Here is a 23968-nt window from a genome sequence, read left to right as displayed (position 1 = left end):
TTAATAGGTTCTTTAGGTCCTTGAATGTCACTGAGGTATCACTGATAATGTCATCAGTTACCAAAAGCCATTAATACCTCACAGAAAATGAATGTAACTTAATCATAAGGCTAGTTTATAGGTACACACACATTCATGGGTTTCACAAATAAGTTAATATTACAAAGTCTCCAGATAATAAAGCAATGGATTATATGCTACCAATATTTTTTCCTCTGAGCCTAATTTGCACAAATTCCAGGGGTGACTGGTTAGCTCAGTGAGAGCATGGTGCTGGTAACACCAAAGTTGCTGGTTCAAGCCTGCATGGGCCGCATGAGCTGTGCCCTCCTTAAAAAAGAGTCCACATGTCATTGTAGCATGAAAGCAATGTGTAACCAATGACCATGGCTGCTCCCCAATAAAAAAAAAAGGTTCCATACTATATTACTAATTGAGAGCTTTTGAAAACTACTATTCAGATGGCTATTTTTTGTGTCTCCAAAGATTTGTTAATATTGGCATACAGTTCATATAAGCATTTTTGCTTCAATAAAATATTTGATTTTTCAATAAAATCATCTCCCCTATAATTACCAAAAAGAAAAGTCTGTAAGTCTAAAAAATACGTTTGATATATTTTTCATAGCTATGGGCAATCTGGTCACAGTGAGTATCAAAGGTGGGAAGAAGTGCAATGCTGCAATATTTGGAGCACAAAGATGGCTGGATGTTAAATTTTACTTTAAAATGTTATACCTCCAGAGTCTTCCTTCTTTCAAGTTTTTAGTATGGCTTATAAAGCCAGATTAATTTTCATAGAATCCGAAAGGTAAAGGGCACCAAGGTTTAATTATAAAATAAAATCAATTACTGGCTTAGCTTTGTGGTATAAGAGAGCACTACCGAGATAGTAAGTGAAAACCAAACGTTACTGAGGCACAAGCTTGTAACCAAGATGCCAACTCTGTGGCAAACAGGAGTAAGATTTACCTAATGCTAAAAATGTCCTCCAATATAAACATATCTCCCTGGGCAATTTCAGGCCTTAAGTTCATGTCAAAATTAACTTGTCAATCATTGCAATCATACTTTTTCATTCAGTGCCAGTATTTTAGAGATTCTACTCCAAGGAAATCATTACATCTTTTTCTTTCCCTCCTTTCTTGCCCCCCATCTTCTTTTCTTTTTTTTTTTGACACATACCTTCTTCAGGTGTTTGTATTCTCAATGCTTCACTCCAGTCACTCCAAATACCTTTATAAAGATGTAGCTTAGAGGAAACCTGAAATTCATATTCCGTAAATGGTTTCAAATCCAGCAAATCATGTCTTCCTTTGGCATTTGTAGTATTAACCTTGAACCAGACAAGATTTTGAAAAGTGCTTATTAATACTAAATTAATTTAAGCAAGTTTAACATAAAGGTAAAATACTAGACCAGATAACTCTTTTTACTTGTTCAGATCTGCCATTCAATGAGAAGAAATATTAATGACTGGGTTATTGAGTACACATAATGTTAATCTGAAATAACAGCTTCTCAAAAAAAACCAAAAATATTCCTGAGATTTAGAACCTATCTAATATGAGTTCCAAGAGGGATCTGGAAACCAGCTGAAAAGGAGTAAAGGTTGAAAACTACTAATTTTCAAAAAGGCCTTGGAGATGTTTCTACAGTAGAGATTATTTTTAATTTGGTCACAATTAGATTGTGATGCATATTTTAACACAGATATAGAACTGGGTTCAAACAAAAAACTTTAATTATATAAGAAATATTTCATTACTATACCTCTCTTGAGCATCAGCTATATGTGAAATGCATCCATTGTCATTATAAGCCATTATATTTTACAAAAGTACTGAAAGAGATTATAATCCTAAAACTTTTATTGTAAAAAAAAATTAATGCCTAATAGTATATCAAAGTGTGGGGCTTTATCTTTGGAATACTAAATTCCATGTAATCCTCTATGGACAGTCCCTATATTTCTCTTTCTAATATGTTAAAAAAAATATACTAAAAAGTAATAATGGGGTAGGGGGTCACTCAAAATAAATTATAGGAAGTTAATACTGGTTTATGGAAGCTTGTGACTTAAAAATTTCAAAATCAGTGATCAGAATTCAAGATTATTATTATTATTTTTTTTAAGCTGAGCCATCCTGCTACCTGTTGGCAGCTCAGCGGCTGCTCAGCTCGGGCTGGACTCGAACCGCTGTTGCTCAGAGCTCAAACTCTTGAGTGAGCTCTTAACCAACTGAGCCACTCGGCCGGCCCTCAAGATATTTCTTAAATAAACAGAGGTATGTATCAATTTCCAGTATATCTCCAGTATATACTTTTGGGTTAAATATTCTTAAACTCTACATTTGGCTGGTATGAAAAGACAGAGATCTGCGCAGTAATATTAAAAACCTTCCTTGTTGACCCCCTTCACTCTAAAGACAATTACCATATTCCAGGATCTGCTGTTACTGGGGCGGTATCTGAGTCGATTAAGTAGCACCAGATTCTCATCTGTCCACTGAAGAGTACATCTGCTCACAGAAGCATTCACAAATTTGATTCTGATGTCCGACGGAGGAGGAGGCCTCACTGGTAACCAGGACAAACATAAAAGCATTGACATGAGCTATAAAGAGTTGAACAAAACTCATTTCTAAGATGAGTTAAAACCATCAACTTTGGTGAAATAAACAAGAGGTGAGTCCCTGGCTTTTAGAAATAATAAGTTCGATCGCTTCTGAGTCATTAAAATAATTCCCCTTAATCTACCCTCATTTTTACCAAATAAACTACCACAGACATTAGCGATCATGTCAATTCCATTTAATCCAATGATTTAAATAAAAACAATGTGCCAAACCCAAGAGTTCCCATGGCTGAGAAGGCAGAGGTGGCTAGTGGTGATTGCCTCAAAAGAAGAAATATTGGTAGAAATAGTTACAGGAAAGGGGCATAGGACCAGGAGGAGAGAAGGAAAGAGTAAGAGGAAAAGAAGGAGGCTTAGAGATGAATAGTCTCCGGAAAGGGATGAAAGGAAGGATGGGGAGAAATGCCATAGGACAATGCATAGTAAATGCCTATGTTCAGACTTATAGTTAACAATATGTATGAAAAGAGGTGCTGTGGGAAGAGAGAGGAGAAACACATAGAATGAGGCTGGAACTTCAAGCAGGCCAGAAACCCAGTCTTACCTGGGATGGGCAGAATTTGGGAATGCCTGAGACTGGCCTTTGATTCAACTAGGCCAATTATATTTGCTCAGAAATGAGCTGGAACTGGCTCACTGCAGCAACCAAGCTGATGAGAGGGGTGGAGGTAAATATTCTCAGAGCAAGATGCATTTGAATCCTGATATATTTTATTTATAGTTTGCACCAGCTGCTCTAGCCCAGAACATGTAGCCTAACTCAGAACAGTGGAGTAGCCATGGGGGCAAAAAGACACCTCTGTCAAGAAGGGTCTACATTGAGTTTCTTGAATAACCTCACAGGACCTCCTCCTTAGTCAGATGGTATCACTGGCAGCTGGTGCCTTCATGGGATTTGAAGCCAGGGGCTCTTATTTCTCCAATAGAGAGAATAATGTTGAATAGCCCATTTTACACAGCCACGTCTATATAGCTCTAGGATCATGCATCCTTTTACTTGTATCAAAGTAACTTTGGTCCTTTGTCTACGCCTATTGGCCACTTTCCATCAACCACTGTCCCTTTTGAAACAATCACGTATAGAACATTTAAGTGATTTTCAAAATAATGTTCATGTGCCAAAGTATGATGCCTATAAAAAGTGAAATGAAACATACCTATGTCCATGAATGTGAATGTAGATGGAAATGAAGAAGCACTTCCAAGGTTATTGATAGCGGTAACCTTGGCTACATAACTGGATTCAAGTGATTCAGGGGTTAGGGTGATTCCAAGGTCCAAATGGTCACAGTACTGATCATTACATTGCTTCTGCCAAGTTAAATTGTTTGATCCATTTAACCTGTAAATAAAAGAATTGTGTTTAGCAGGACATTCTGTGTGCTATTTTCTTCTTTTAGTACAAAAGAACAAAATGTTCCAATATTTAAAGTTCTAGACATTTTTTTTAAGGTCAGTCTTATGAAGAGGGGATACACTATGGGAACATTTGTATTCTATGGTCATAAACGGGACCATATTTCCCCTCTCCTTTTTTTTGGTAGGACTGAGATTTGTTTGACATTCATATAGATGAGTGACCATACCTATATTCCCCCAATTCCCAAAACCCCAGTGACATCTGGGCTCCTCAGGGCAGATGCAATCATTCTCCAAAGGATCCATGGCCACCTTGGCCTTGACTGCACAGAAGTGCTAGTTCCTAGTATAGACTGGAACCCTGGGCCCCACCCACTTTTTTCCCCCATCTCTTGCTCACTTGGGCACAGTGTACCCAGCTGGATCTTTGGATGGGATTATGGAATCAACTCCAAGGAACAGACTATCTCAGATGCTCTCATTTTGGACTCTCAGGTCAGGCAAAGGTGCTTTCAAAAGAAACTCCTCCAAGGCTAATGGAAAGCTACTACAAGGAACAGTCTATTTATATATATCATGACCCCATGAGTCTGCAACTGTAAAAGAGGAAAGGGATATAATGCAGCCAGTCTAACTCTACTAGAGCAGGGAACAATGTCCGTAACATGGGCCTTCGATGCGCTGAAGAGATCTCTGAGTTAAACATCAGACCTAAGGCTTTCGTTCTCACACTTTAGATAAATGAGCCTGTTTTTGTTTGTTTGTTTGTTTTAAGATTTTATTGGGGAATTGGGGGAGGGGAACAGTGTTGGGGAATTGGGGAAGGGGACCAGTCAAGTTGTTTTTCTTCAGTCTTCATTGTGGAGGGCGCCAGTCGCCATCTGGCTTCCGGTCGGCAGGCAGCTTGTGGCCTCTAAGCTCAAGGTGCTGTGTTCAGTCTTAGTTGTGGGTGGGCGTAGCCACCATCCCATGCAGGAGCCGAACCCAGCAGCCTTGTTGTTAAGAGCGCACACCCTATCCACTGAGTCATCCAGACAGCAGCTCAGCTCAAGGTGCCAGGTTCAGTCTTAGTTGCAGGTGGGCATAGCCTACCATCAAATAGGCAATCTTGTTGATATACCAGCTGAGCCATCCTGCCACCTGTTGGCAGCTCAGCGACAGCTCAGCTCGGGCGCAGCGTCACTGGCCCATGTGGAAATCGAACCAGTGGCCCTGTTGCTCAGAGCTTGTGCTCTTAAGCCAACTCTTAACCAACTGAGTCACTCAGCCGTCCCTGAATGAGCCTGTTTTAATTGATGAACACTAGGTTTTTTGTTTTTGTTTTTTTAAAGTATGCAATTATCCAGAGGTGTTTATTGCTTCTTTTCTTTGGTAAAACTAGAAGTTGTAGAGATTTCTAAATGTCACCTAAGACCCACAGAAAAGCTGCAGAAACTGCCTCTCACTCACTGTAAAATATATGCAGTATATAGGTGGGTGTCTCGTCCTCTGTCCCAGGTGCAGGCCACAGTCCCACGTTCTCCCTTCTGTATACAAGACAAGTTTTGAGGCTGTTCTGGAACAACTTTAAAAATAAAGAGCAAAATCATATATTTTAAATAGCACACAGGTGATATTTCAATCACATTGTTATTATTTCTCAACAAGATAACACTTCCTCTATGTCTCCCATATCTAGACAAGCTGAGAGCTAATTTAGATTCTATCAAATTCAAATTTGCCTCTGAGGTGAGAAATTCTTTTACTAACAATAGTAATAATAGTGAACATGAATTGAATACTTACTATATACCAAGTCCTATGCTAAGTGTTTTATGTGCATTTTTTTCTCAATTAGACATCATAGCAGCTACATCCAGTACATACTATTATTATCCTCACTTTATTGAAGAGAGCACTAAAACTTAGAGGTTAAGCATCTTGCCCAAGATTACAAAACTACAAAGTGGCAGAATCTGGGCTCCAGCCAAGAGGTGGCCGACTTGAGAATAAGCCTTCACCACCATATTCTACTATTCTCCCTGACAGGTAAAAATCTAGGGCTGGGTCCATTACCCTGGTGATGATAAATGTACCTTTTCAGAAAGAAGCCCACTCAAATATTAGTAACCTTTAAAAATTTGGAGCTCTTTTTCTCGATTGACCTGAAATTTGCTGCCAAGATATTTCTACCCACTGGCCCTAGTCATAGCCTTCTGGGCTGTACCACCTAAATCTAATTTCTGCACAACACTTGGAGTACTTTATGAACATTTATAAATTAATTCTTTATGTACATAGATACTGAGTACCTTCCATGGGCTAGGCACAGTGCTAGCTGTGGAAATACAAAGGTATACAGGCAGACATAGCCCTTTCTAAACTAAGGTATGTATTTTTAAATGAAGACATTTTATAGTCAAAGACAGAACCCACAGCTAGGAGTTTCTCAGATGTAACAGTCATCTTATTCTACCCTCATCCTGAGACCCACATGTAGACGTTTCCTTCTTGGGTGAGAAAAACAAGTATCCACTAAAGCCCTAGATATTGTCTGCACTGAAACAAGCTGTAATTAATGGTATAAATGTTTTTTGTCTTTGGCACACACCGTATACTGGGCACTGTGCCTTGGCCAAGTTGACTTCTCAGACCTTCATTTTCTTTATCTATAAAATGGGTATGACAAAGTGTAGCTCATATAGTTTTAATAGAATAATAAACTTTTCTTAGAATAGACTTTTCCTCTTTTCCTTCTCTCTCTCTCTCTGGGTATACACACACACACACACACACACACACACACACACATACAGGGGGTGCCAAAATGTATATACATGACTTGTATTCATCTTTTGTTATCGGTATATATTGAGTATTACAATTTTAATACAGCTTTTTCCCTTCTTAAAATGTGTACACATTTTTTTGGCATCCTCTGTATATGTTTATAGATACACTTTATACATCAATATACACTACTTATGACTGAGCTACTTAAAATACTATGTTAACTTTTCATTTTATATACAACTTTTTGTTTATCTTGGAGTTAGTAATTAATTCTCTTGTTTTTCCATTTGTTTAGTTTTGTTGTTGTTGTTATTAATATAGTTCCAAGCTCTCAAGCCAACTATTTGAATGGTTGTTCAACATATTCAGATGCATTGAAAATTCTATCAATTTCATCTTCTTGAAGACCTCTTTCTTGGAGCCTTGTGAACTTTCCAATACAATGGGTCTGCCTCCACACCTGGTACAAAGCTGTCATTCTGGGATTGGCAATCTTCAGTGTCCCAAAAATGCCTTCTCCTTTTTCCTGTGTCGGAGCTCCTGTTTCTTAGATCCAATGCTTTCTTCTTTCTTGATTTAATTATATATTTTGGTGGAGTATATCCTCCAGTAGTTAACTGGGAAAGGGTGCAGTAGAGAAAGTGTTTTGAGCTTGGCTAAAATGTCTTTATTCTACCCTCACACTTGACTGATACTTTGGCTGAGTATAGAATTCTAGGTTGAAAAGCATTTTCATTCAGGATTTTGAAGACCATGCTCTTTTGTCTTCTACATTCTAGGCTGCTGTTGAGAAACCCAAAATCATTCTGATTCTTGAACCATTATAATGGTCTATTTATTCTCTTTGGAAATTGTAGACTCTTCTCTTTGTCACCACTATTCTGAATTTTCACAGAGATGTGCTTAATGAGGGTCCATTTTCTTTTATTGTTTTCGATTCTCAAGGAGTTCATACATTCTGGAAACTTTTGTCTTTCAGTTTGGGAAACATTCTTGATTTATTGCTCTGAGATTCTCTCTGTTTTTTTCTTTCTAAAAATCCCTATTTTCCATAGGTTGGACTTCCCTCTAATTTTATATTTTATCCTCTATATTTAAAAACTTTTGGTGTCTTTGCTCTAGTATGAGGAAAAAACCTCCTCAGTTTATATTTCTACCCTCCTATTGAGTTTTTCATTTCTGCTTATTTTTTTTGGGGGGGGGAGAGCATATTTCCTATTCTCTGCATATTTCCCTCTTTTATAGCATTCTATTTTTGTTCTGTATGCAATATTTTCTGTTAATTCTCTAAGGGTATCAAGGATAGTTTTTTGTTTTTTAACATTTCTTCTCCATGCATATACTCTATTTCTTCCAGTATCCTTATATGCTTTGTTCCACATGTTTGTTTTGGTTTCTGTCTTTCATGTTAGACATTTTCCTCAGATCCTTGTATTTTTACTCATATATGTGAGTGAGACACTAAATTAGAATTGTAGCTCTACATGTGTGTCAGTTGAGTGGCATTTGCTGACTCTGGGCATCCCTCCAGGGTGATCTGGTTAGGTTTTCTGGGGGAACTGCTGTTGTCGATAATTTTAGCTATTTCCTCTTGGCCTGGTCAGATTGTCTTGAAAAGAATTTTCAAATCTGCATGTAGCAGGGTACAGGCCTGAAGGGAGCTGTATGTAAACATTCCTTTAGTTCCTCTGTGTTTTTTTTTTGTATGGTACTAACAATCTCAACCAAACTGGCTGAAACTAGTTCAGTGTCCCTCTGATACTCCAGTCTTATGCCAGTGTAGTGGAGCAGGGATTGTCTGGCTACATGGAATTGGGAAGGGGATCTAAGAATCTGTTTTTAAAATAGATTTTTAATCAACTTTCTCATTTGTAGCCCCACTTTTACTCTCATTCCCAGAAGTACATGGTATCATCTATTTCTGAGTCTTTCTAGGATAGAAGCTTCTGCATGAAATCAGGTTGCATCTTGACTTCTCACTGCCAGCAGTAGGCTAAGCCAGTTATCACCAGTCCACCTGCTTTCTAGCTTCCAAAATGTTTTGATATATCTCTCCTCCCATTATTTTTGTCCTTTAGGGTTTGTAACTCTAGAAAACTTTCCTTATTGCATCTTGGGTTTATTTCAGGGGGAATGAAAGCAAACACATGTGTTGAAACCACCATCTTTACCCTAACCATGCATAGAGTCTTCTGACTGCCAAATGAGATATAAAGTACCTGATACTTTTACATATGACAAAATTAGTCCTCATCTTCACCTTTTCTCCTAAAAGTTTGCAGAGACTCTCATTTCAAAGACCCCAGCTTTAACCCACAAATCATCTTTCTCAATGTGAGTTCCATGGACCATGAAATCAAAGTGTCTACTTCAGCCCAGGACTTGGTTTTGGCAGAGAACTGTCTGTCCCAGGGGAAAACAGACCTAATTCTCCTCAATACAAATGTATAATAGCTTATGCCAAGGAAAGGACAGAAATCAAAACCTCTGAAAGTTAAAATAGTTTACAATATAATAAATCATTGAATATTATTGTTGTTTTTAGAAACCCTTCTTATTATGGGAAATAAAGTTTTAGAAAAATGGCTTTCAAAAATAATCAACAACCAAACATATATTGAAAACAACCGAGTAGCAATTCATTGTTTCATTTGTTGCCTTGATTATCAAAATAGGCAATCCTATGTGGATCAATCCTACAAGGTTAAGCTAGAGCACTGATTGCTTAGTTTCTACAGTCTGGATGAGCTCTGGGCAGCAGAGTAGCACAAGCCCAGGAAGGGTCAGGGAAGAAAAGGCTGAAAGGCTATTTCCCCATTCCCAGTTCAGAAGAACCAGGCAGCTTTGTGACAGGCCCTCTCAGGATATGCAATGCCACTATGGATTACTGCTTATCACAAAAAAAGAAAATGGGCTGCTTAATCTTTCACTATATAGTATTAAGCTTACTACCTTGGGTGAAACCAACATTCATTGTGCTTTTTCTTGGAATGACTAGCCATACTCAGAAAAAGGTGTTGCTTCCAGTCTGTCCTTGACCTCAAAGGTGCTATACTTGCTCAGACAGCAGCCACTTGATGGTGTGGTTAAGACCTGAGCACACTGCACAAGCAACATGCTGGTAGCACCACCCAACTGAGCTGCTCCAGATCCTCTTCACCATCTCCCTAGATCTTCTGATTGCTGCAAATTGTCACAAATGCATCTGCATACTCTGGACAGAAAAGTGAAAAATAAAAAGGAGTTGCAGCACTTGAATGTATCTGAGCAACAATAGGAATTGGGACAGAATGGCTAAGGACATCTGCAAGAATACTGACTCCCAAAGATATTGCTAGCCTGCTAAAAAAGAAAACAACAGCAGCACCATGGAACTGACATTACAGGGCTGGGAATGGCTAATACAAATATGCAACGTTGCTTTGGTAAAATGACGAATTACTCGGGTGAAATATTCAAGTGTTCTGAGGATGAGGGAGGTGAGGACCATTGGTGTTTTTTAGAAAACTTCTCATTTTGTCTATAACCAACGCTTCCACTTTTTAAAGGGAAGCGTGCTCAGCCCCCTGGCATGCTGCACACATGCAGCAAAGAGTAAAACTGGACAGAAGTGCAACCCTAGTGCTCATCCCCTAAGTGCCTCCTACGTGCCTGGTACTAGATTAAGCACTTTGTATACAAGGTATCATCTAATCGTTGTAAGCATCTTATGAGGTAGGTGTCAGTATCTTCATAATGTAGATGAAGAAACTGAGGCTCAGAGTATTGACATTGTCTAAGGGTACACTGCTAGTGGCAGGGTTGGAATTCAAAGCCCATGCTCGTTTTATGACACCACAGACTGTCAGAGCTGGGAGTAAGTGACCCATAAGTGGTGGGAACAGGAGACCCTGAGCTGGAAGAGGACCTAGTTTATGTCTTCTTACCCCCTAATGATTTGCTTGGCCATTGCTCAGTGTTCTGCTCAATGCTTCTGGTGACACTCCAGGAAGATTGCCTGCTCACCAGCCATATCCTTATAAGTCACAGAGAAGAGGTTTCCATCTTTCCTGAAATGAGCCTCATTGAGCTCTATATCACTGTCTTTATGACTGGGACCCTGTCCTTGCATCTTGGGCAGCCTGCTGTAGCACTTCCTCCTACTGTCCTCATGCCTCTCACCAGTCACTCCGGAGCTTTCCTGGAACCACAGAGGCACAGAGGGCCACGAGATCTCTCAGGGCCCATGCATGCTCACTGGCTTGTCTGGCTGGGCCTTTCAGGCTGCAGGCTGCACGCTGCAAGCTGCACGCAGGTGTTCTGCTGGCTCGCCCTGTGCATTGTGACTCATGCTGCAGATGCCAACTCTCACATCTTAGTTCTTATCCCCAGCAGCTGCCTGGAGGAACCGGCAGTGTCTCTAGAGGTATGGGGGAGCTGATGCCCTGTGGGTGAACTCTGACCCAGGATAGACAGCTCAGTAACTTAACCACCTCGTCTTTGCTTTGGTACTTTTCTGGCTCACTCCCTCACCCTTCTTTCCCTGCGATTGTACAACTCCCTTTCCTTCATGAAGTTTTGCTTGCATGTCAGTTTTGCTTCAGGGGGTTTTCTGGAAAACATAATAAGTATAACGACAGTTTCCTTTATAACCTCTGCTAAGTATGAAAACCAATGGTCAGGAGTAAGTGTGGATGGAAGAACTATTTTTTGGGCATTACGTTAGAGAGGGGGAAAGTGCTCAGCCCTGGGTACTCAGCCTGGGCTGCATAGGGCAAAAGAGACATCTCTTTCTTCATTTTAGGTTATTGCTTTGAACAAATTGTCATAAGTCAAGAATGAAGACTCAGCTGCAGAGATTCATTTTCCTGCATTGGACTTCAAGGACAACAGGTAAATGGTCTTAATACAACAAAAAGGGAAAGGAGGAAGGAGGGAGGGGGAGAGGGGAAGAAAGTGGGGGGGGGAGAGAAAAAGAGAATGAGAACAGAGGCTTACCAAATAAGACCTCAATTGACTTGATCTCTAGACTTCTCACATTGAGGTGCTCATGGTGCTCTCAAGATAAAAATTTATCTATGTGGTAGGAGAAGAAAGAACACTGTCCTATATTTGGACTTCTGCTTAACACATGACAAATACCAAAAAGATCATCAACTTTTAGGAATTCGGAATGGAATGCTCACCACCAACTGAGACCTCTGCCCCACATATTCGAATCTTCTCAATATTGCTACAGGCCAGTTTGCAGACAAACAGTGTTGTACCCAGAGGAAGACCTGAGTCTTGAAAACTGAGGGTGTGACCCTGCTGTGACTTGATTGTTTCGCTGAACTTGTAGAGGATCAACTTGTCATTACGGGAATACCAAGAACAGCCTTGTTTGGGCTTTAAAGAGCATGAAATGTTGACAGCTGATCCAAGTGAAATTACATGGGAAGGCTTCACAGTCACATCTCCTCTCCTGCACACATCTGCAGTAAGACACAAATGCAATACTCGGTCAGCACATAAGAAACCCATTTCAAAACGGAGGGTTTGTGTAATTCCCAAAAGCAGGGGAAAATTACCCCCCTTCAAATCATGCAAAGATAAATAACCTCCGTTGCTCTGGCTGTACTGATGATGCACAATGAGAACAGAAGGCCAACATATTAAAGTCTAACTGTATTTGAATTGAAATATGCATCCTTTTCAAAACAGTAATACTATAACCAAAACTATAAATAGGAAAGTGGTGAGAAAATCGGGTTGGAAGAACATTCAAGAACAGTTCCAGGAAAAGCCAATCTCTTTATATGTAAATTATTCACCAGACTACTAAAAAGTACTTCCCAGAATAAATCACATTTGTTTCCATCCCCATTTATGATTTATAATGCTTACTTCAATACTCATACCGGAAGAAAAGAAAAGAAACAATTTTAAAAAGCTGTTACAAACAGCTTTAAGAATAATTCCCTTTTTGCTATATTAGTGGTATAAAGTATGTATAATCTATAACATTATTTTATAACAGAAAATACTCAGGGGCTCTGGTGTGTTTGTATTTGGCAACAAAAATGGAAATTAGGTCTCACCGTGCCATATTTTGGTATCCCTTCAAGATGTAAGATCCTGGACTGGATGAACCATTATCCAATACAGCCAATATGAAATTACATAAATGTATTCTTTTTAAAAGAGTTCTCCATATTATCTACTATATGCCAGTTACCACATTTAACTCTAATTTAAAAGAGAGGCCATTCTTACTCTCCATAAGTTTTTATATAAATAAATATTACAATTATTCAGAATTAACAGTTTTTGGTGGTACTTAGTAATTGCCAATAAAAGAACCTCAGGGTTATAGATTCACCCTGAATTTTTAGATCTGATTAACACCTCCATTGAAAGTCTTTTTTGGGTAATTGTAAGATTGCTTGGATCAACTACCATAAATAGGGATTGATAAAAAAAAGTTATTTAAATCTAATAAAGGAAGTGCTGAAAACTCATTTAACGTAAGTTCTCACTTCTATTTTCAGAACGAAAACTAAGTCTCTCTTATCTTACTTATATGTTTGTTTTCTGCTTCTTTGATCTTTGATTCTAATAAGCCAGAAAGTCCAAAATAATCTCCCAATAGAAAAAGTAAAGAAAATGCAAGCCGTTTTTTTTTAGCATAGCTGAATTCACCCATAAATACCCTCTATTAAATACACTATAATGTAAACCATTAATTCATGATGCTGAGCTTGGTTACCTAGTCACTTTCTTAAGAGGAAATGATATGATTGGACTCTTACATGAATCATTAGTATAAATTAAATAAAATACTTACTAGTTACATACCTAGAACCAGACTTATCTGCTTACATGACAGGAGGTTGACTACAAAAGACCAACTATCAGAACATTTACCACAAATGCATATTTCATTTGTAACTGAAAATTTAAACCACAAAGCCTTCCACAGATTAGATTAAAGAAATAGCTTACCTATTTTTGCTTTAACTAACAGTGACATGATGATAAAAATAAGTGCCAAATAGCACACTCTCACTGTATGCGCCATGAACTGTCACCTCTGGAACACAGCTCTATGTTTTTCCTTGTAAAAGAAGACAGATTTATTCATGTTAAATATACTCAGAAAATACCAGAACTAACATCATTCAGAAAGGCTTAGAATGCCCCCTTAATTTTCTCTATATTGTTAAGATTTTTTTTAAAATAATGAACTATACCTTTAAAACTAGTAAATTGAGTAAATCTACCAAAGTTTCTTAATCCAGTCATCTACCGATGGGCATTTTGGGATGGAGATAGTCTCAGAGACACAGAGGAAGAACTGAGGGTTGTTAGTTGGGAGGGGGTGGGGATGAAGGAGAGGGGAAGGGATGAGACAATACAAATTGGTAATTGCAATATGGCCTCAGGGATAGAAAAAGATAGTCCGAGGAATACAATCAATAACGTTGTAAGCATTTCTTAGGGGGCCAGATGGACCAATGCCCTTTAGGGGAGTCCACTTCATAGTTGATGTAGAGGCCTGACCACCGCATTGTATTTCTGAAACTGATGTTGAATAATACTGTATGTCAACTATAATTATATATACATATAACCTCGGGACACGGAGTAGAGTGCGGGAACGGATTCAATGGAATTGTAATAGATAAGCATGATATCGGGGGTGGAGGGCAGTGGATGGGGGGAGGGGGGTTGTTACTTTGTGAGGGTGAAAAGGGTAACTATTGCATTGTTCTGTACACCTGAAACTAACAATAAAAAAAACAAAAAACAAAAAAAAACTAGTAAATTGAAAATCTTAGTCACCTCTAATCCCCATGTCACTTAATCTTCTTGGGGTCAGCAAAAGGTGGGAGAAGAGACATGGCCTTTGGGTTTAAATACTTTGAGGCTATTGGCAAGTTATTCATTCTTCTGAGCCTCAGTCCTACACTATTTTTTTTTCTTCCAAACAGGATGAATCATCATAGTCAAGCATAGCAGTGTGAACCCCCAAGACTAATGAGAATTTCTGATCTAGTCATGTGCTTCTGGAAGTAAAAGATTAAAAAGTGGCTCATAACACTCCCTGGAACTTAGTAAAAGATTGATCTCTTTGGCAGGAAAAGAGGAATTCCAAAGGTTCTTACGGGATTGTTTGGGTTTTCTATGGAAGTTCAATTTTACTTGTGTGTTTGCTTGCTTATTTATTATTTACTATTTTACTAAGTATTTTCATTTTGAATGGTTTGGAAAATACAAGCTGGTGATTTCTGATTGTTTCCAAATATAAGACTAAGGAATGGCTCTACTAGTCATTAGCAAATTCTCTAAATCCTATTAAAGGGCTAAAAATTCATAAAATAGGCTGGGAAGTTCTGTGATGTCAGGCCACTGGGAACCAGCTAATACAAATGTTCACTTCTTATTCCCATACCTAGAAATGTGCCAGAACATAGTGGAAAGGCTCAGAAAAATTCACTTATTCATTCAACAGTGATGGGTACCTTTCATGTGCCACACACAATGTTGAGTGATAGAGACATAACAGTCTTGCCTTAGTGGGCTCCTAAGAAAGTGTCCACTAGCTCCTTTGACTCCTCTAATGCTAGCCTCATCATCTCTCGGGGTAGCCCCAAATAATATTAGCATCTTTTCAATACGCTATTCCTTCTCCTCCTGATGTCTAACTCTTGGAGGATATCAGCTCACTCAAGACATTATTTTTTTCTCTGTTTCTACTCTCTACCGGGGGGATCTCATCTTCGCCTGGTGCTAGATATCATCGATATGCTGAAGACTCTCAGATGTATGTCTTGCACTCAGACATCTCTCTGAGCTCCAGTCTCACATGTCTGTCTCCTTGGCATCACTTCTTGGACCCCTAACAGACTACTCAACATTAACACGTGCGGTTCGAATTTTTGGTCTCTTTACTCTAAACTGGTTCTTCCCCCAGCCTTTTTAATAATCTCAGTGAATAACATCTTTATCCCTTAACTTGCTCAAAAACCTAGAAGTCACCCATGATTCCTCTCTCATCCCCTAAAACCAAACCATCACAAAGACCCTTCAATTTTACCTCCAAAATACATCACAGATCAATCCACTTCTCTCCTTTTCCTGCGTCCTCACCCTTGTCCAAACTACTATCATCTCTCCCCTAGATGACTAAAGTAGCCCCTTAATGTGTCTCTCCAATCCATCTTGGCCCCTTTCTAAATCATTTCCACATAGCTGACTACCTTTTAAAAACATAAATCATATTACCACTTCATATTAAAAACATATTACCACTTCATACTACCACCACTATTTAAAACACTTCAACAGATCCCCATTGCTAGAGTTAGATCCAAAGTCCTTACCACACATGCTCTCTCAGCCACTGCATGGCCGCACCTCTCCCGTCTGGCCAACATCATTTGCTCTACTGTTTTTGCCCTGCTCACTCTGCTCCATTCACACTGGCCTTCAGAACCTTCCTTGAACAAGACACATCTTTTGCTGCCCTGGGGACTCTGCACTTTCCATTTCCTCTGCTAGAATCCTCTTCACCCGGATTTTAGGGGCTGACTTACTCACATCCTTCATATCTCATATCATGTGTCACTTCCTCAGAGAGTCCCTCCCTGACCACTTAGCTAAAGTGGTCTTGCCCAACTAGCTAGTTTTTACTTATTACTGCCTTCTTGGTACAATCTGTAATGACTCAATGTATGTACTCGATTACTGTTTTGTCATCTATCTTTGTGCTAGAATTTAAGCCATCATGAGAGCAGAACACTGACAGTTTTGCTCACTGCTGTGTTCCAGCACTTAGCACTGGGAAAGAATATTTAATAAATGGTTATTAAGAGAAGGAAGGGAGACGGAGGGAGGAGGGAGGGAATATGACCTATAGAAAACTCCCGAAACATCCCTGTGGTAGGCAGAATGATGGCCCACCAAAGATGTCTATGGCCTAATGCCCAGAACCTGCGAATGTATTGTTACATGACAAAAGGACTTTAGAGATATGTTTAAAATTAAGGACCTTGAGATGGAGAGAGTGTCCTGGATTATACAAATGGGCCCAATCTATTCATGTGAGTCCTTAAAAGTGGATGAGAGAGGCTGAGAACTGTGATGTGTGATGGAGTGGACCTGCTGCTGCTGGCTTGAAAGATGGAGAAAGGGGGCCATGAGCCAAGGAATATGATGGCCTCTAAAGTCTGGGGATGGATCTCAGCTTACAGATAACATACAATGTATTTCTTATGGGTCTTGGTTAAAAATGTTTGAGAAACACTGATCTAAATAGAAATCTGACAACTTCCCTCTCTCTAAACCATAAAGTCCAAGGCCATGACTTACAATGGCCTCTCTGAGCTAATTGCTGTCTTTATCACCAGCCACATCTACTGCCACTCTCTGCTGACACTCAGCTGTCTAGTAACACTGAGCTGCTTATAGTTCCCCCGCACATCTTATCCCAAGTCGTGTGTCAGTATCTTTTTTTTTTAAAGATTTTTACTGGGGAATTGAGGGATGGGAACAGCGCTGGGGTTTTGGGGGAAGGGGAACAGACAAGTTGCTGTCCTTCTGTTCTTCAGTCTAGTTGTGGAGGACGTTGCTTCACTGGCCCAAGTTGGCACCATCATTGCGCTCTTCCTGGGTGAGGCAGATCAGTCGCCGCTTCTGGACAGCCGCTCACAGCGGCTGCTGGCGGCGGCTGCTGGCTATACACGGTAGCCCATGGCAACCCACTGCAGCAGGGTCTGCAGCCTACACCATTGCTGGCGACTCCAGGTTGAGCTGTTGTTCAGCATCTTAGCTGTAGAGGGCAGTGTCACTGGCCCTCATATGTGGGATCCGAACCAGGGCCCTCTGGCGTCCCAAGCCAGCTCTTAACCAACGCGCCACTCGGCTGGCCCATATGTCAGTGTCTTTGTTCATGCTACACTGTTCTTAGGCTGGCTCATCCATCCCAACTCAGCTCAGATACCTTTTATTCGGTCATTCATTCAACACTTATGTATTTAGCAGTTTCTATGTGCCAGGGGCTTGAGACAGAGTGGAGAAGAAGACAGAAAGCATTGTGGCTCTCATTCAACCAACATTCTGGAGTAGGGAGACACACGACAAGCAAATAAATAGCAATCAAATAGATTTAGTTAATGACAGAAGAACACAGGAGTGGCTAAAGGAAGAGAGAGCCTGAGGAGACGAGAAGCGGGTCCATGAAAGTGTTTCCAGCAGGTGAAGCTGGAGCTGAGGTTGGCACAGGCCAAGTGAAAACACAAAGCATTTTCCTGACAGAAGAAATGGTGAGTGCAAAGCCAGAGGCACAGGAACAAGCTTGCTGTGGGTGGGGTCAGAAATAAGGTCACGGTGGCTAGGGAAAGTGGCCGTGGGGAGAATCGTATGAAATGAAATTGGAGAAGGCAGGAGCCAGCTCTGCCACGGGCGTGTTTGCCACGGAAGGGAGCATGGATTTTACCCTCAAATCTATGAGAAACCACTGATTTTTTTTTTAAGTTTGATTAGAGATTTTATTTAGTTATTGAACTGGGTTTTAATTGGGGGGTGTTACAAGATATGAATTACATTAAACACACATACGCAGAAACAAAACACAAACAAACAAGCCCCTTGTAAGCGGGCCAGCGTGGGAGCAAGCAGACCAGTTGGGAAGCAATTGCAGAGATCCAGGTAAGAAACGATGATGATGTGGATCACGGTTATAGTACTAGAGATGGAAAGAAGTTGTCAGATCTTAGGAAGCCTTACTTATGTCTTCAGGTCAGACTGAAGCCTCCTACTAGTATCTTCAGAGCATCCTGCATCCTCCTGTCTTAGCACCAGTCTTACATAGAACTAGTTTACTTAGGTATCTACCTGTCTCCTCCATTGGCTTGCAAGCTCCTCATGGGCAGAGGTCACAATTTGTGGCATATAGTAGGTGTGTGCTGAACTGAATGAAACTTAAATGGTTTTTCTGTGTTCATCTATTTTACTTCTAGTTTAGTTTAATGTAATTATGTTAAAACTATATTAAATCTTATTCTGCAACATTGTGACTGATGCCATTAAGAAGTTTTTATTGTCGTTACCTTAGTTGCTTCATTAAAATTTGGAATATTCTCCATCAAGGAAATTATGAATTGTACTAGAAGATAACTGAATACACAGACACATAGGGATTAAATAGGCTTCTGCTTCCTAGCTGCACAGGGTACCTACGGGGTATCTTTCAATGTGTATTGCAATTTATGTAACATTCTCCAAATTGTAAAATATTCAATACTAAAATATTCAGTTGATTATAAAAAAAATTTGAATGTGTATATATAAAATATACATGTATATATACAAACTATATATGAAATAGGCAAAATAGAGGATACATTTGAGTTTATATCATACATTGATCTAAGCACAAACATGTTCATTTTCTCTGAATTCCAGGTAAAACAGCTTTCTCCATTTATAAGAAACTCAGAACCCCAAAGACCTTCAAGTAAATGAGGTATCTTCCAATAAAATGAAACCTCTTATCAACTGTAAACATCCTTCATTCAGCCTGCCTGGAGAGAGTTGCTATTAAAACTACAGCTCTATCTTGCATCAGAAAAACAAAGAGTATGCTATGTCATTGACTCATCACTCAAGTTGTGACAGTTTCCAGACAGTGAAAACAATATGTCTCAATGAGGGAGGCGGGGACCAGCCAGAAATAGAGCCACCGGCAGGAGGCAGAGGCTCTTCCCCCATTGCTCCAGGAAGAAACACAAAATACGCAACTACTTGAAATCTTATTTTACTAGGCCAGGAAAAACCCTTACCACAGGTGATAATTTCACATAGGCAGAAACACTTTCTACTTCCACATTACTTTTCTTCTGTAGCACCACATTAAGTTCAAGAGGCAGCATGGTATTGTGGAAAGAAAGAAGCTAGAGAATCTCAGTTCCACTGTGTGCGATTAACCGTAAGAGTGCCACTTCCTCATTCATGCGATGGGTACAGTAAGTAATACAGACCTAGACAACGTTTTGGGAAGGTTAATGTGATAGTGTCATGGACCGTGAGAATACCTAGCACAGAGTAGGCACTACACAGAGCCTAACTCCCATTTTCCTTCCTGCCACCTGTTTTTGCATTTCTTGTTTAAATCACTACTTTCAATGTACTGGAATTACATGTTTTGTGAGACCAGATAAAATCATACGTTAGGCACTCTTTATGCTTAACCTTGGCTATCAGGTAATTTAATAAGTCAGAGGAAGAGGAAACCTCAAAGGTTTGCTAGTAAGTACCATGTGCCTGCTGCTTCCTTCCCCTTCAACAGCTGACATTTGAGTCTGGGCCAGGGCAGAACCACCAAGGGAATGTTCTGATGGGCACCGGGGCTGGCTGTCTTACAAACGCATGCCATTAATTACCCATTTGACTCAATGAAGCAGGGCACAGAATCCTTCCCTTCTGGCAAAGATACTTAGAGACATGTCTTACCGGTATGAGACTTTGGAGGTCAAAATGAAAGATGTTACATTTTACAGGTTGATAAATCAAAGCCTGGAGAAAAGAGCGAACTTACCAAAGGTCACATTAACAGCAGAATCCAGATCAGAACATAGGTCTCCAGATTTCTAATCCAACCTTACTTCCAGCATATGAGGCTGCTTCCAATCAGTAGCAGCAGTAGCAGCAGTAGCAGCAGTAGCAGCATAATACTAAAAATAATGACAAGTTAACACTACCTTTAATAGAAATGCTAAGCCTGTTGATCTCTGTTCCAGGCACCATGCACATTACATACAATCTTTATGACACACACCTAGTAAAGCACTTATAATGCCTAATGCTTTAATCTTCAGAAGTTTGATCATTATTTCTGACGCCCATCTCCCTCAAAAGAGGATGAAACACCCAGTGCATATATGATATGTAACCATCTTTAAGGAGTCATTCCATCATGAGGATGGAAAAGGAAAATCAAATCCACCAAGTAGCTAACTTGCAACTTAGTCATTGGGGCCAACCTTGTCTTCTGTATGAGCTAAGTCATTAAAAACAAACAAACAAATAAACAAACAAACAAAACAGTTTCTTGACTGAAACATTGTCTCCTTTTCCCTTCTGTGTCTGCTATTTGGTGAAGAATCTAACATACAACATGGACAAATGCTGGCTTGTCAGTCCATGATCAAATCAGCCCCTTCATGCCATGTTAGATGGTTTGAAGGGGAAAGGAAAGAAACACATCAACCCTCTCTGCTTTTCTATCTTTCTACTCAATAGTCCCATCACCCTTTACATGAGCCAAATTGGACACACACCCATTTCCCTTTCTTATGAAGCTGCTAAGGCTTTCGTGAATTTTCTCTCACCTCACATTTATAGCATTTGTAGTCCTAATTTTACAATGCACAGGAACTTTCTTCTTTTCCTCAAATTCAGTAGGCTTCTGAAGTTTGGGTGCTTTTAAATTTTCAGTCAGAGTGTTTCCTCTTTTCCCTCTTTATCATTTTTCTTCACAAAGATCCCCTTATACTTTGCTTCTTCCTTTTCTGTTTTTCTGGAAAGTTCTTTCTATCAATTCTATGTGTCTTTATTTCAATAATTCAGATATATCTGACACAATAAACAGGCACCTGAAATGTTGTGTGTAAACAAGTTACATTTAAAATGCATTAGGGAATCTTATCCTGCCCCAACCCCTGAATCATTTGTACTGTGAGCTGTCTTATATATTGAACAAGCATTACCTCAATAGAACAATAAAAAATAGAAACAAAAAAAGAAGAAACAAGACATGGATGGAGTCTTGAAGAAACAAGGTACTTTCAAATCAACTGATGCTATTTGCTACATTTCCTCTTGTCTTTCTTTGATGAGCTCCACAAGCCCACCATATTCACGACACTTGTTCAATTAAGTTTTAACAATCCAACCTTCTCTAGTTTTACTCTCTGCATCCTTCTAGAGCTATAAAGAAAATAAGCCATCTTCTGTTGGGAAGGATGATGACCAACTGGAAACAGCACAGTGTTTGGGGCCAGAGGCCCTGGCTGCTATTCTGGTTCCTCTACTTCTATCCCAAGTGACTTCACATTTCACTTCTCATTTCATCATCGCAAGTAACTTCACATTTCAAAATCTTTTTTCCTTGTTTGTAAAATGATAGCCAACATTTATGGAGAAAATTAAATCTGTTTCACTGACTTTTCTTAGTTTATTGGAAAGGTCTCTCCTTGGACACCCTCAATCATCCTATTTGGGGGCTGAGGGTTTACCTTTGGATCTTGCATACTGTGAAATCCTGGCAAGTTTTGCTTTACCTTGAGTTGTTTCATAAACTGCTCTGAGGCATTAAAATATTGAAGTGCATTACAATTACTTTGTTTTTGAGAGTTTTCTAAGAATTTCACAATTATATTAAGATAATTGGAAGTACACTGTAGGGGGACTAGTAATCACCATTCTGCAATGTTCCTCAAGGTCTAAGAATTCAGCTGAAGTCTCTGTACTAACAGCCTCATGTCTCAGCATCTCTGCCTGACATGTTACTTAACGTTTTCCTTTTCCTCTGCATATCACCTCAAAAGAGATATACATTAAGATTCTAATCTTAATAATCTTTTATAGGTATTGACTTAGCAATTTATCACAATTCAGAGCATATAATTGAGTTGTTAATATTTGGTCTTCTACTATATAAAGTAACTATCAGTATCTCTATTGTATAGGTGGGGTAATCTTCAAGGTGACCAAGATAACACACACACACACACACACACACACACACACACATGCACAAAACTCTGAAGAAAATTTAGAATTAAATTAATCAGAACTACTTTCCATGCTTGAATTTCCTGTAAAATGAGAATAAAAATAGCCTCTCCCTCACAGGATTATTGGGTAGGTTAAATGAGAAGCTCTTAGCCCAGTGACTGGTATATAGCAAGAGCTCAGTAAACAGTATCACTTGCTATTATTAGAAGAAAAGGGATCATATCACTTACTTTTCAAGGATATTATCAGAATTAAGTTAGAGAGCCTTGCTTTTTGACCTCTCTCTTTGCCCATGTATCTGGCCCACCAGTGAAAGATTAATTTGATTAAAACTAGGCCTCGTACCTCCTATATAATAAGTAACTTCATGTCACCTATCATTTGTGACATACTAAGTATTCTCATAATTATTGTCTCCCCCAGAGTCTTAACTTCTTGAGGACAGGGACTGGGTCTTACATTTCTTTATATTCTCTACAGCGACCTGCACAATGTGTTGAACATAATAGATGTTCAATACATAGCTGTACTTTTAAAAAAAGAGCTACCATTAGTAAAAAGCACCACAAGGTTCCAAGAGCAAAGGAAATTGGACAAGGCTTCTTGGGGATTTGGCTCTCTTTACAGGTTAGTTGGCACAAATTTACATTTAGAAGTTGAGAGGACTGTTGTGAGTATAATTATAAAGATGGCAAATAATTGGCTAGGGAGCAAGGCAGGTGTGTGATGCCTCAAAAATAAGTCCACAATTGACAAATAATGTGCAACATCTACTGTGATTTGAGGATTCTTCTTCCATAAAAATCTAACAGGTGTTTTAGAATGTTTTTTTCACACTAGGACTCATTCTAATACAGGAAAGATTCAGAGCTTGCCAAAATTTTGGAATTTACCATACTATGTAAACATCACGATATGCAAGAAAGATGACGCAAGATAAGTGAATGTTGCAAACTCTTCCAGAACCTTTCCTGCCTAACAAAGGGATTGAGAATTTCACATTAAAATGGAGAGGAAAGTGTCAGCTCTTAGCCACTAAGGTCCTTTCAGTTATATGTTGGGCAGAGATAACCATTACTTGTTAATGGAAAATGAGAATCTAATGTTTGTTTGCCCAACTGGAGGTGGCTATAATGTTATAAGCCTGAGTTGCAACAGCAAGGAGAGCTGTGTTTGGCACCAGAAACTTGTGAGACTATCCCGTGAAAGTGCAAACGTGTCCACATCTGTAAAATGGGAATACTATTATAATAACCACTTCACTGGGTTTTTAAAGTGTTATATAGGATAACAATGTGTACCCAAGGGCCAGGTACATAATAGGTGCTCAAGAAAGATTTTATCAACACAGGATATATACATAGGGGACTGCAACAATTATCCAGAGTTTAAAAAAAGGATAAAGACTAATTTTGCCCTGTTCTTTAAGGGAAAAGTCTT

At 39.3% G+C, this 23968-nt stretch overlaps 1 protein-coding gene across 3 annotated transcripts in view; it reads right to left on the bottom strand.

Annotated features, from left to right (window-relative positions):
* IL12RB2 (interleukin 12 receptor subunit beta 2) overlaps positions 1-23968 on the bottom strand; it is a 78639-nt gene that overhangs the window by 53710 nt on the left and 961 nt on the right. Inside the window, exons 2-8 of one of the 3 annotated variants that reach the window (XM_019646773.1) lie at positions 20328-20463; positions 13733-13844; positions 11935-12222; positions 5447-5561; positions 3796-3980; positions 2438-2580; positions 1186-1336 (exon numbers count right to left, since the gene is read on the bottom strand). In XM_019646773.1, coding sequence (XP_019502318.1) covers positions 1186-1336; positions 2438-2580; positions 3796-3980; positions 5447-5561; positions 11935-12222; positions 13733-13808 — 958 coding nt within the window. In that variant the 5' untranslated portion in view covers positions 13809-13844; positions 20328-20463. Of the gene's footprint in view, positions 1-1185; positions 1337-2437; positions 2581-3795; positions 3981-5446; positions 5562-11934; positions 12223-13732; positions 13845-14572; positions 14736-16113; positions 16174-20327; positions 20464-23968 lie in introns of those variants that run through there. The other 2 variants (XM_019646774.1, XM_019646772.1) reach the window with 2 other exon arrangements.

This window comes from Hipposideros armiger, unplaced genomic scaffold (assembly GCF_001890085.2).
Source record: "Hipposideros armiger isolate ML-2016 unplaced genomic scaffold, ASM189008v1 scaffold_106, whole genome shotgun sequence".
In the NCBI taxonomy this organism is placed as follows: domain Eukaryota; kingdom Metazoa; phylum Chordata; class Mammalia; order Chiroptera; family Hipposideridae; genus Hipposideros; species Hipposideros armiger.
This window is presented reverse-complemented; position numbering and strand designations above follow the sequence as displayed.